Source organism: Hyperolius riggenbachi, chromosome 2 (assembly GCF_040937935.1).
Source record: "Hyperolius riggenbachi isolate aHypRig1 chromosome 2, aHypRig1.pri, whole genome shotgun sequence".
NCBI lineage: Eukaryota > Metazoa > Chordata > Amphibia > Anura > Hyperoliidae > Hyperolius > Hyperolius riggenbachi.
Genome location: NC_090647.1, coordinates 480,420,516 through 480,434,906, shown reverse-complemented (window position 1 = coordinate 480,434,906; position 14,391 = coordinate 480,420,516). Strand labels below are relative to the sequence as shown.

The window sequence follows — 14,391 nt, the reverse complement described above, 5'->3', positions numbered from 1 at the left end:
CTCTATGCTGTGTATAATAAACTACTGTATTAGAGGCAGAGAAGGTGAGGAGAGGTATGCATCACTTTTATAAAGAAACTAGAGCGGAGATGGGAGATCTATGATTTATTACACATTGTGCATGGAGGAACTGTAGTCCCTGTGATGGCCACAATATGCAGCGGGGTAAGGTGGGCTGGGTCAGGTGCTCTGCTCTGGGAAAGGAACATCCATAGTAGGCCTGAACGATTTTAGGAACAGATGAAATCGCACGATTTCTATCAAATTGCGATTTCAATTCGATTCACAATTTTTTGGAGGTAGTGCAAAAAATGTTGATTGACAGGCTAATGGGTGCCCAGTTAGTGATGTGGACTTGGGAGGAGTGAGCTAGGCGAATTGAGAGCCTGTGGGCGGAGTCTGCCATCCGCCCAGCCAATGACATGGAGGCGCTGGTGAGTGATCTGCCGCAAGAGCGAGAGCCTGTGGGCGGAGTCAGCTGCCCACTCATCTGATAGGCTGCAGTCAGTGTGCACGGTGGTTGGGGAGAGAGTGAGCCGCTTCCATCGCCGCAAAGGACCCGCTGAGCCGCCGCTGCACGGAGCGGCAAGCTGTGCACAGCGGGAGATGGGACAGCCTGCAGAGGGGGATAAAATTGCAACTATGACGATCACGGAATCGCCATTTCCGTGATCGCGATTTCGATCAACAAACGATTTATCAGGCCAGAAGCCAAACGGGCATATTCAATATATTGGCTGCAAAAACTACAGATGTACAATATACAAAACACTGTGCACTATAAATGAATGCACATTTACCATTGTATGCAAAAATGGGATGCTGAACTAGGGCGTTAAAAATTCTTCTAATCGCTTTTTAACCTTGCAATAAAAATAAAGATTGAGGCAATCTGTAAAGGTGGCCATACACATTGATATTTCCCATCGATTCAATCACCAACCAAATTTGATAGAAATCGATGCTGCGGCTGGCCCAATCAATTGGTTACTCGCTTCAGACAGAAGATATTGATGCTGAAATCTTATTAAACTTCTATGGCTAATGTGTGGCCTGAATAGATCCCTCTCAGAACAGATTTGATCTGACTGGGATCTATTAAGTCAAATTTGGTGGACATTTATAAGTGTATGGTCATCTTAAACAGGAACTTTAACAAAGGATTGAACTTCATCCCAATCAGTAGCCAATACTCCTTTTCCCACAAGAAATCTTTACCTTTTCTCGAATAGATCATCAGGGAGGTCCGATATTGTGGTGAAACCCCTCCCACAGTGTGATGTCATGACCCCAAGGCCCTGACCGTTTGCTGTCTGTAAACCTTGTTACATCGTGGGAAATAACAGCTTTTTCCAACTGCCAAGCCAGCAATATCTCCCTCTGTGCATAGAACTCTCAGTAACGAACATTCCTTACAGATCATCTGGCAGAACTAAAAATGTCACCACCAGTGATAAATTTCAGAATGTAAAGCAGGGAGAGGAAAGACCATACAATGGGCAAACACTGACTAAATCTATAAATGAATATTGTAAAAAATAAGCAATTATATTTATTATGTTAGTTTCACAACAGTTCTTCTTTAACTCTCAAGGTGAACAGCTAATTTCATTAAGATTTAGAAACCCACAACCTTTATGTCTTCATTCTTGCATTAAGTAATGACATGCTGTGGATGGATTGTGGAAAACCTAACTGGTGGACTTTTGTGTTTTCAGTGTTAACGTGGCCTCCCTAACTCAGTCTGAAATCAGGGATATCATTCTGGGTATGGAAATCTCTGCCCCATCCCAGCAGAGACAACAGATCGCTGAGATTGAGAAGCAGACCAAGGAACAGTCTCAGCTCACAGCGACTCAGACTCGCACGGTCAACAAGCATGGAGATGAGATTATCACTTCCACCACCAGTAACTACGAGACGCAGACCTTCTCTTCAAAGACAGAATGGCGTGTCAGGTACAGCCACATTACAGTCTGAAATGTCACAGTAATTGCATAAATGACAGAACTTCTGTTTTACTTTGTGTTCTTGTGATCTGACTGGTTTGTCTCACTTAAAATTAATTGTGACTCTTTTCCGTCGTGTGCTATTCATGCTTTGATGATTTGTCCAGTGATTACAGGTGCTATTTGCTTTACAGCCCATGGTTCTGTTCAATGATGCAGTTAAGATTTAATATCTTATGTTAGTACAGGGGGGCTTTTCTATAATTTTTGCTATAGCTAACTGTGTAGGGCTTTCAGCTATTTTATGATTCTGTCTTAAATTTGCAGAGCTATATCTGCTGCCAATCTTCATCTGCGAACCAATCACATCTACGTGTCCTCTGATGATATCAAGGAGACTGGTTACACCTACATCTTGCCGAAGAATGTGCTGAAGAAATTCATCTGCATTTCTGATCTGCGAGCTCAGGTACATGTCACTCCATAATGGATAACTAAAGACATTTGTGTTCTGTTTAATCCTTCGAGCCTGAAAACACTAGCATGCTTCTGTCTGCTTTTCAGTAACACATCAGTGTTACAGATGCTGAAAAGCTGATACAACCACGTTAGTTTTTCCAGGCCCTAATTGGCTGTCCTCTTCTTGTAGCATTCATTTATACTAAATAGATTTCGAATGAATATTAGGCCTGGGGCCCAGTAGAGGGATTTCATCTCTGCTTTGGGATTGCTGGCAACCCCAAAAAGTGCTATACTGATGAAAGTGCATTCAGGTGAACCCACAGGAGCGATTTGGCCAAATCACAATAGCGGCTCCTGTAGCATTTTTGGAGCGATTTCAATCTATTATAAAGTATCCCAACACTGCAAAACTGCTGTTTTGCCTATGTTAGTTTTTTAACTACCTGCCAAATCTCCCGAGGTCCATTTCCGTCAGCTTCTGGCACACAACACTGACTCCCTAGCACAAAAGGTCATGGGCACTTTTTTGGAGATAGAGAAGGGACCGATGACCTTAAAGGGAAGGCTCACGGACATGTTTAAAGGGAAGGTTCAGGGTGGCTACAAAAAAAAAAAAAAAAAAAAAATGCGCGGCCGGCCTGGCCAGGTGGGGTCGGCCACCGGAGGAGACCTGGAGCCTGCGGAGCGGTGCCGAGGGCACGTCCTGCCTGCCACGGGCTGGAGGAAGCCCCAGGTAAGTGGATTCGCATTTTTATTTTTTTATGTAGCCGCCCTGAACCTTCCCTTTAAAAAAAAAAATACTAATCCACTTACCTGGGGCTTTCTCCAGCCTGTGGCAGGCAGGACGTTCCCTCGACGCCGCACCAGAGGCTCCCAGTCTTCTCCAGGGGCTCACCCGAACTGGCCAGGCCGGCTTTCTGGTCAGGCTTCTCCTTGCGCTCCAACGTGCATCTCACGCGGTTGCGCTGACGTCATCGGATGTCCTACGGACTGTACTGCGCAGAACTACTGTGTCTGCGCAGTACAGCCTGGAGGACGTCCGATGACGTCAGCGCGACCGCGTGAGACACACGTTGGTGCGCACAAGAGGCCGACCTGGAAGCCGGCCTGGCCAGGTCGGATGAGCCACCAGAGAAGTCCTGCCTGCCACGGGCTGGAGGAAGCCCCAGGTAAGTGGATTAGTATTTTTATTTTTTAAAGGGACCTAAACTGAGAAGCATATGGATTTTTCCTTTTGAAATAATACCAGTTGCCTGACTCTCCTGCTGATCCTGTGTCTCTAATACTTTTATTTTGAGTATAATTGGGAGTGTTGTACTTTTTACAAAAGGGAAAAAGAAAAAAACCAATAGTCTTTTTTGGGGTCATCCACTTCACCCCTCCACGAACTTGAAGTATATAGAAAGGATTTTTGAGAAAAACTCGTACAAAATCTTCAAAGTACAAAAATATCAAAAAGTTTTATTGACACAAATTTCCAAGAAATTCCATTAAAATTCTCTATGAAAGATTCCTTGCAGGTGCTTCAAATACAGAACATGTAGCATAGACATGTACTTCATTCATACACTTAATGCAATCTGAAAGAAGGCAACGACACGCTCGTTTCGGGCCCAACAGGACCCTTCATCAGGCCGAGTTGCAAAAAGTATTATCTATAGAAAAAACACATGAATAGTTACATGTAAGTAATGCTACTGTACAAATCAATTTCCACCACCTCACAGAGAAAAAGAAATCAAAAAGTGAAGGAAAGACACAGTGTACACACTGAAAACCGTGTACACGGTTTTCGACACTTGTCTAGAAAAAAATGTCAACAAAGGAAAAGAACACATAAAGACATAAAAAGAAAGCAGTGTACGGATCTGGCGTATCAAGAGCCATGCGGGCTAGTAAATATCAGTCCGCAAAAAACGCCTAGGATCCAAAGGCAAATGAAGATCTTATGTACTGTGTTTCCATGGCAACAATGAGGTCGATATTTACAGACCTTTGGGGCCCGTTGCCATGCTATACTTTACTATGTGCTCTATAGCCTTTGGATCCTAGGCGTTTTTTGCGGACTGATATTTACTAGCCCGCATGGCTCTTGATACGCCAGATCCGTACACTGCTTTCTTTTTATGTCTTTATGTGTTCTTTTCCTTTGTTGACACATTTTTTCTAGACAAGTGTCGAAAACCGTGTACACGGTTTTCAGTATGTACACTGTGTCTTTCCTTCACTTTTTGATTTCTTTTTCTCTGTGAGGTGGTGGAAATTGATTTGTACAGTAGCATTACTTACATGTAACTATTCATGTGTTTTTTCTATAGATAATACTTTTTGCAACTCGGCCTGATGAAGGGTCCTGTTGGGCCCGAAACGAGCGTGTTGTTGCCTTCTTTCAGATTGCATTAAAGGGGAACTGAAGAGAGAGGTATATGGAGGCTGTCCTGTTTATTTCCTTTTAATCAATACCAGTTGCCTGGCAGCCCTGCTGGTCTATTTCTCTGCAGTAGTATCTGATTGATTAAAACCAGAAACAAGCATGCAGCTAGTCTTGTCAGATCAGACTTATAAGTCTGAACCACTGAAACACCTGATCTGCTGAATGCTTGTTCAGGGGCTATGGCTAATAGTATTAGAGGCAGAGGATCAGCAGGGCTGCCAGGCAACTGGTATTGTCTAAAAGGAAATAAACATGACAGCCTCCATATACCTCTCTCTTCAGTTCCCCTTTAAGTGTATGAATGAAGTACATGTCTGTGCTACATGTTCTGTATTTGAAGCACCTGCAAGGAATCTTTCATAGAGAATTTTAATGGAATTTCTTGGAAATTTGTGTCAATAAAACTTTTTGATATTTTTGTACTTTGAAGATTTTGTACGAGTTTTTCTCAAATATCCTTTCTATATACTTCAAGTCTCTAATACTTTTAGCCACAGCCCCTCAACAAGCATGCAGATCAGGTGCTCTGACTGAAGTCAGACTGGATTAGCTGCATGCTTGTTTCAGGTCTGTGATTCAGCCACTACTGCAGCAAAGAGATCAGCAGGACTGCCAGGCAACTGGTATTGTTTAAAAGGAAATATCCATATCCCTCACAGTTCAGGTTCCCTTTAAACATGTCCGTGAACCTTCCCTTTAAGTGCAAGGTGGAGCTGCGCACCAGATAGTGGTGGAACTTGACCTCAGAAGACCTGTCAGGTAGTTTAAACTTGATTTAAAACCGACAGAAATGCAAACGGCAAGCGCTGTACAATCGCAGCCAGTAGATTGTTGAGGACTTGTAATCACAGCTGGAAACTTAGTCACACTGAAGCAAAAAAACAGTTGATGAATTGGTTGTGTAGTTTGGATAACTCAGCATTCTAAATGCTCATTACTCAGCATTCTAAATGATTTCACAGAGCAGGCTAGTGAACTTTTGAACTCTCCTCTGCAGGAAAATATAAAATACAGTGACAGACAGTTGAGATGATAAGCTTCAGAAGACAGAGCTCTATGTCACTATAAGTCGTGGAGCTCAATGAAGCTCTTTCGCATAGATAAATGGAGTTTCTTAACTCTTCTTGTACTGGAAACAGTATTAGACTTATGTCTCTGCTACTGTTTTATTTTTTAGCTGTACTACACATACAAATCATTATATCAGAAGTTTATTTTCACTTCAGATTCCCAGAACAAGCGACACCCATGCTAACCTAGAAATAAAAAAACACATATATAAGTAGATAAATATTACTTCTACTTACATAACAGATGTATTGTGCTATCCACGTAATGATTCCTGTGAATTTTACAAAGGAAAATCAGAGCATCCTACTCTAGGCAGTGGCCATCTTGCCAAGCTTAATGCTGACATCATATCCTCCCTGACTCTTGTTCTCCCCCCCCCCCCTTTTTCTCTTGCTCATTGTGTATTTATTAGCTGCCCTCCTCCCATAGTCTTTTTTTTTATTATTATTATTATTATTTACACATCCAATCACTGAGTCACCTCAGCCTTGCTTGTAAACACAAGTGAGCAGCTAGGCGGGGAAATAAATGGAAGAGGAGGAATATATTATAGATAAAAAGAACTCCCAGAATTCAACTTTTGGCACTGTTTGGCACTAGGGCCAGTGCTCCTAAAGTATGTGATAACTCCAAACCATAACAGCAGAAAACGTTTTGAATGCAGGATTAGCATCTTTATCACTTAATACACTCAGACCAGTTGCTGTTGAAATTTGATTTTTATGGTGACAATACCACTTTAAAAAAAACACTATAAAAAGTGTTTATGCTTTATCAAGCACAAAAACTGCTCACGGGGGGGCTCCTGGCCTTAGGCTGGCTTTTTTTAGAGAAACATTCACTTATGTGATACTGAAGCATGTTATGTTCTCTTTATATATGTTGAATTACAGCACATTGGAAATTGTTACTGGCCAGATGATAGCAGCACATAAAAACCTTAGAGGACCTCCAGGCTGATATAGAAAAACCTGCAGCCTTGCTGTAAGAAAAAGTTGTATTTTACCTGTGGTGTGATGTCCCAAAGACCCGGCATCACTCCACCTGCAGCTCTTGGTCCCAACTCCCCTCTCCTCAGAGCATAAACGCAGGCCATTTACTGCAGCCTGGAGGTCCTCTTTTAGCCCCTTCACCCCCAATTTTACCCAAATGGACCAGAGCAATTTTCACCTATCGGCACTCCTCACTTTTATTTGCCAATAACTTTAACTTCCTATCACAACAAAATAATCTACCTTGTTGTTGTTGTTTTTTTTACACCAATTAGGCTTTCTGTGGGTAGTACATTTTACTAAGAATTATTTTATTCTAACTGCATTTCAACGGGGAGAAATGGAAAAAAAAAACTCATTTCTAATTTTTCGGCCATTATAGATATAAATAAAGCATTCTTCTGTGGGTAAAACCCACATATTTTATGTGCTAATTTGTCCCGGTTATTCAAGAGGAGCTGTCAGCCATACTATCTCAGGAAAAAAAAACCTATATAAGTAGATAAATACTTGCTCTACTTACATAACATATGTATTGCACTGTCCACGTTTTGATTTAGTGATTTTTCTATAGTAAGGGGGAAAAAAAGATAAAATCCTTCTTAGGATTCTCCATTTTAACTGTCTATCTTGAAGCCAATACTGATGTCATTTCCTCCCTTACTGTCCTCTGCCTGATTGTGTATGAATTGCCTGCCTGCCTCCCACTCTTTAGGCACTCCCACCCAGCTCTGCAATAGAAAGTGCATTGTCTCAGCATGAGAAATATTGGCCAATCAGAGGAACAGAGGTGTGGGAGGGTAAAACAGGTGGGAAAGAGGCTTCAGCCAATTAGGCTGCATTAGTTAAGTCTGAGGGGAAAGTAAAGAAGCAAAAAAAGACAACCCAGCATGCCCTGCAACTTCCTTTGTGCGGCAGATGTACCAAATAAGAGCAAGGGAAACTGGGGCATGTTTTATGAATAAGAAAACTAAAAATGATTTTTAACTTTTGGTTTATTTATAATTTAAATGTAATTCATTTTTTTTGTCTAGTCTATAATTACAAGCCCTTATGTAGTGAAATAACAGCAATACACCCTCATAAAATGCATATTAAAAAAGCTGAGTCCCTAAGGTATATAGGTGTGTGTGTGTGTGTGTGTGTGTGTGTGTGTGTATATATATATATATTACTTTTGTTGTTGTCTGTTTTGTTTTTACAAGGGTTTGGGGGAGAGAGGCCTTTGGATGGAATTAATTTTATTTTTAATTATATATTTGTGTGTGTAATTTAACTTTTCGCCACTAGATAGCACTACAACCACTATCCTGATTTCCAGGAAGTGTTCACTTTTTTTTTTACACACAAACTCATGCTTTTACTACTTCCTGTCATTATTAATGGACATGACCCCTGATCTGGTCATCTCCATTCATTTCAGGCATTAAGATTGGTTAGGGGACTGTTTGTCCTGGAGCCATTAGAAGGCTCCAACAGGACGTTTTAATGTGACGGCGTGTCGGGAAGTAGTTAAAGCAAGCCCGAATTAAGAAAAATTATTTTTGACTTTGCTTACTTGGCTGTTGCTGTGACCTTCAAACAATGATGTGCTCAGCTGTCAGTACAGTCCTCAATTCTTTATATGAGGACTCCAAAAACTTAGGTTGACCTATGTACTACTGTCCCCCCCTTCTCCTGTGTAACTATGCAAAGGCTTAGAGAGTGGCCAGTTGTCGTGTGGAGGAGTGAGGCTTGCAGCCAGGAAGCCTTGTGGCATGCCAGAGTGGTTAAAGTGTACCAGAGACAGGAAAAAAAGTTTTATACATACCTGGGGCTTCCTCCAGCCCCATACGCACGGATCACTCTCACACCGCCCTCCTCTGGTGCCTGTAGCTCTGGTACCAGGTCCCATAATTCCTTCCAGTCACGGTCAGTCTGCGCAAGAGAAGTGCGCCCTCTACGTATCTCCTCGGTGGGCGCCGGAGAGATACGTAGAGAGCGCACTTTTTCTTGAGCAGACTGGCTGCGACTGGAGGAAGTTATGGGATCCGGTACCGGAGCTGCATGCAACGGAGGAGGGCGGCGTGGGAGCAATTCCGTGTGCATGGGGCTGGAGGATGCCCCAGGTATTGTATAAAACTTCACCCCCCCCAACCCCCCGTCTTTTTTTTTTTTTTTTTTTGTTCATGTGTAGCAGCCCCCCTCCCATGCTATGTGCACCCCTCTTCTCTGTGTAACATCCATGTACAGCATATACAGCTACCTTGAAAGCCATCTCTACTTTTCCATAGGTTGCTTACCATTTGCAGGCTCACTTTTCCATTTGCAGGCTTTTGTTCTATATTCAGCAACCCCTTTTTCATGTCCACCACTCAAGGTCTGGGCCTTTCTGACAGCAGCTGGGAACATTGTATTAGATCAGTGGCAACTGGCAGTACAACCTCTTTTTTTTTTTTATAGATGTGTTTTTTGGTGTTTTTTTTCTTATACAGAGGATTGGTAGATTTTTGTCTTTCATTTGTTATATTTAAAGTCAGTTATTCTGGATGCATAGATTCAGTTAAGCTGTAAGTTAATGAATTTTAATATTTTCAGATTGCTGGCTATCTGTATGGCGTGAGTCCACCAGATAACCCACAAGTGAAGGAAATCCGCTGTATTGTGATGGTTCCACAGTGGGGAACTCACCAGACGGTCCACTTGCCTCATCAGCTGCCGCAACACGAGTATCTGAAGGTACAATTCTTGTTGTGTAGTCTATTTACTGTTGTGCTTAGCAGGACCCATTTATTATGTTACTACTTAAAGAGAACCAGAGATGAAGCACCCTCATGTATTTTACCTTATAAATCAGTGGGAACATGACAGTAAACACCTAATCTGCTCTTTGTTACATTGTTCTCTGTTTAATTTGCCTGTTATCACCTCTAAGATAAGAATCCCGACTAAGCAGTCGGCTGGCTTTGCTACAGAAAGATTATAGCTGAGACTGTGTTCTTTTGTGTCTTTTCAAGTCCAAGCCTGCCCCCTGCTGGCTTTGCTCAGAAATCATTATAGCTGAGTCATTATAGCAAAGCCAAACTCAATGCTCAGTCCGGGATTCTTATCTCAGCTAGATAACAGACACTTTTAGCAGTGAGGATGGAACAGAGAGCAGGGTAGGTGTTTTCTCTAATGTTCCCACTGATTTCTATGGTAAAATACATGAGGGTGCTTCGTCTCTGGTTCACTTTAAACTGACGCAGCACTGAAAGCAAGACTTCCTATAAGTCATGCAGGAGTAAATGTGACATCAGTCTTTCTAATGTTAGCACAGTTGTCTTTGCAGCTGATGTGACTTTGTGATTTTGCTCTCACTATTTAGGAAATGGAGCCTCTGGGATGGGTTCATACACAGCCCAATGAGTCACCCCAACTGTCTCCACAAGATGTCACCACTCACGCCAAAGTCATGGCAGAAAACCCTGCCTGGGACGGAGAGAAAACAATAATTATAACTTGCAGGTGAGTAGTAGTTTGGTTGCACAACATAACAGGTGTAAACAATGTTGTGTTCAGTTACTGCACCTATTAGTACCATTACATAGCTACCTTGATATGTCACCTTATTATTATTGATCTATAAAGCGCCAACATATTCTGTGGTGCTGTACAAAGTAAGAAACAAACACTGGGTGCATAATAATACAGACAATGGTATACACCAATATACAAATTACAGAATTGGTACAAAATGCAGAATTGGTAATTACAGTAAAACAAGTAACACGATGAATAAAATGTATAACAAATTCCAATGCACAAAAGGGTGAGAGAGCCCTGCCCTTGCAAGCTTACAGTCTACAGGTTCTTATAAGGGGTTGATGGCTCCTATTCAATATAGGATAACTAATTTAGGGAGATTTAAGTTAATCTCACTAAATAAGTTGGTTATCCTTTATTGAATGGGAGCCATCAACCCCTTAAAAGAACCTTCTAAAGCTTTACTTCTCCCAGAGTCGGTTATATGGGATACAAGATCTCTGTTAGCCACAATATAGGTTTGCAAATCGCCTCTCATTTAAATAATTAGAACACAGACCAGAATCTTTCTAAACATATATTCCTGTAGTTGCATACATAGAATATTCTTAAATTACATAGAACAGGGTTATAGTCTGCATTCAAATAGATAATATTGAAATACATTAGAAAAGGATTGGTTGTCAAAATATTAGCAAATGTATATAAGTACATTACCAGTCCTGATCCTTTCTCTTTCTGGATTCTGCAGTCCCCACTGAAACTGTTTCCAGGTTTATACGGTACAAAGGACTTGTGCGCCTCCCTTAACCCATTAGCAGTTTCAGAGGAATTATCTTGTTTGAGATAAGTGCACTGCTTCAGCCGGCAGAACTCCTTATGCTGCAAATTATTGGAATGCTTTGCTGCCTCTCTGCTAGCAGAGGATATAGAAGCTGACAGCAGAAGTCCTCTGTTGTCTCACACTGCCCCTTAGTGACAAGTTACCATAGATACTAATTACAGTAATACTAATTAGTAGCAAGGAATGTAACAAAGAAGAAGAAATGTGCTAAAATAAATTGGCGTGGAGCACTTGCAAGCCTCTAGATAAATTGGCTGCAAAGGGGTAATTGCACACGTATGCATTTAGCCCTGTCCATCACCAGAATACTTTGTTTCTAGTAACTGATTAACTGTCATTTTACTATTTTCACACACTTATATCTTAATTATGAGTCATACAGGAATTTGCCCGATAAAGCTGTGATTCCCACACTGTCTGGGAAAAGCAGAATGGTTTTTTTCACACGCTATTTTCACACTGTTCTATAAATCAGTTATACTGTATTTCAACAATGTTTGACATCTTGAAAAAAAGACAAATCATAAAAAAAATCATATCAAATAATGAATAATAATGCAATATTTCGACAGGGGTGTGTGTATAGTATGGAATGCATGTTCCATGTAACTGCTCACGTTGGATCTTCTTCTGTCCACAGTTTCACCCCTGGTTCATGTACCCTGACTGCTTATAAACTGACCCCTAGTGGTTATGAATGGGGAAGACAGAACACAGATAAAGGGAACAACCCTAAAGGCTACCTGCCATCTCATTACGAGAGAGTCCAGATGCTGTTGTCTGATCGTTTCCTTGGGTTCTTCATGGTGCCAGCACAAGCATCTTGGAATTACAACTTCATGGGTATGTACTGTCTTCTGACTCATCGGAGAAGTGCTAAAATGTTTACTTTCTGCCATTACTGTTCATTTTTACAGAAACTCTGTCTCTAGCTTGACCACAGAGCATCCAGTCTCCCTACATTGCTTGTGATGGCATTGTCTTTTTCTCTTGTATTTTTAGTGCAGCCTGGTAAAGGCTGGAGTAGCTATGCCACCCACCTACTTGACCATATACCAGCCTCTGCTTTGGGGCACAGTTTGGCCTGTATTCATGTGTATGGAGAAGGATCAACCATTACCATGCTCCATGAAGTCCCTTCCATCTGACATCGAAAGATGGGCAATGTTTAGCCATGTCCCCTTTCTACACATGAATTATAAGCCAGGTTCTGCTCCAGTGCAAAGGTTAGGTAGGCAGATGTGGGGTGTCAATTCTGCTGTATTTCTCCTATGGGAAGTAATGACAGTAGAGCGACAGCCAGACCCCCGCAGGCTTCTTTTTTTAAAAGCATCAGGAAGGATGGTAAAGGCTGCCCACATGGCTGCTTTAGTCTCAGTGGACAGTATCAAGTTTATCACAGGTTGACCTTGAAATAAGTATAGCAAATAAATGTGTAAGGAGGCTACAGCACAATTAGTGCCATATCTAGTATGGGCTGGCACCTACTACGGGCGCTTTGTGGATGTACTAAGTACCTGCGATTTGCAAAGTTGTGGAAGCGCCGCAATTTCTAAGAGGGATCGCAATTTAGCTAGGGTAGCCACTAATATGATCGTTCCCAGGATCGCTGCCAAACTGCTGAAAGCAGTGTTTTGGGATCCTAGTGGGACCAGCCCCATTGAGATTAACTGGCAAAGCGCTTTGCCAAAGCACGCCTATTGGGTCCCAACCCTAAGGCTGTATATAGTGAACAAATGTTCTCCAGAGGCGTACGAGAGAGAACGGCGCCGGAGACTTGGGCGCAGGACACAGCCAGTATTTGGCTGATCCTGCTGCCGCACAAGTCCGGGCCGTGTTAATTACTATTCCCCCTCCAGGCCGACATGGATAGTGGGGGAATGAAATAATTCGGCTTCCAGCAATTGCTGGAAGCCGAATAAATTATTGTTTTAAAAGCAACTTCAGATCCGTCTTCTGACGGCGCTGAAGTTACTCCCTGTGCCTGTGATAGCCGTAGTTCCTATTACGGCCTATGGTGGCGCCGGCTGCGCCCAAGTCTCCTGCGCTGCTGCGCCCAAGTGTCCAGCGCTGGATTTACCGTGTTCGCTCCAGAGAGTCTATATGCATGAGGACAAAGGACAGCTGAGAGAATAGTTCATGTACAGTGACCTTGGACTACAAGATCTGTAAGGGAGTGGAATATTTCATAGTGTGTTACATTTATGTCATCTGACTCTCTTTTGCTCTGTACTGCTGGGGTGGGTATTTTCATGGGCTGTCATTGTAGTGTGTATCTAACATATGAACTCCTAGCAGATGCTATTCCCTATGAGAACTAGAAGTATGCCCTTTCCAATATTTTCTGTGGTATAACTAGGACTGCATATATAACCAGTGATCATTCTTCAAGTGCAGACTGTGTTGGTGGAGCCTCTGGCTGCTTTTCTTACTCCTTATGTTGTATTCTTTGACTTTCTAGGTGTCAGACATGATCCTAATATGAAGTACGAGTTACAGCTGGCTAACCCCAAGGAGTTTTACCATGAAGTGCATCGCCCATCCCACTTCTTGAACTTCGCTTTGTTGCAGGAGGGTGAGGTGTACTCAGCTGACCGTGAAGACTTGTATCAATAATGTGTGCGCCGACAACAAAACTGGAGTACTTGGTCACTGTTGATATTCAACATAAGACTTTTAAGCACGCATCCGAATTTTACATTTCCACAGTAGTTACTTTCGTGGCTGTGGTTTGTCTGCTTTAATAATTAAGCCCCCCTCCCACTTTTACCCAATTTTGTTGCTGCTTGCAACTGTGCAGAAATTGTATGGAACACCTGTATTTTCAGTATCTTTGGAAGGTATTGTGGAATTGAATAAAATTTGATTTAATAAATTTTTTTTTTATTAATGTCGACTTCTGTTGCTTTGATTAAAGTAAAGGCCTGTGCGGGTCTAATTTTACAGACCTGACCCGCAACTCGATTTGAATCAAAATGGGTACCCCAACCCGACCCACATTTTGGAAAACCTGTGGGTAGCCAACCTGATGCAGGCCTCTAGCCTGCAGGGCTGTGGAGTCTGTACAAAAATCATCCAACTCCGACTCCTCAATTAATGAAACCTCCGACACCAGGTACCCCAAATGGCTCCGAC

The 14,391-nt window shown here is 42.1% G+C and overlaps 1 protein-coding gene across 1 annotated transcript in view; it reads left to right on the top strand.

Moving 5' to 3' along the window:
* PRPF8 (pre-mRNA processing factor 8) overlaps positions 1-14,146 on the top strand; it is a 63,185-nt gene extending 49,039 nt beyond the window's left edge. The window contains exons 38-43 of the mRNA XM_068270296.1: positions 1,719-1,958; positions 2,277-2,418; positions 9,486-9,626; positions 10,255-10,394; positions 11,897-12,099; positions 13,718-14,146. Of these exons, the coding sequence (XP_068126397.1) occupies positions 1,719-1,958; positions 2,277-2,418; positions 9,486-9,626; positions 10,255-10,394; positions 11,897-12,099; positions 13,718-13,872 (1,021 nt within the window). The 3' untranslated portion in view covers positions 13,873-14,146. The remainder of the gene's footprint in view (positions 1-1,718; positions 1,959-2,276; positions 2,419-9,485; positions 9,627-10,254; positions 10,395-11,896; positions 12,100-13,717) is intronic.
* The last annotated feature ends 245 nt before the right edge of the window (positions 14,147-14,391 follow it).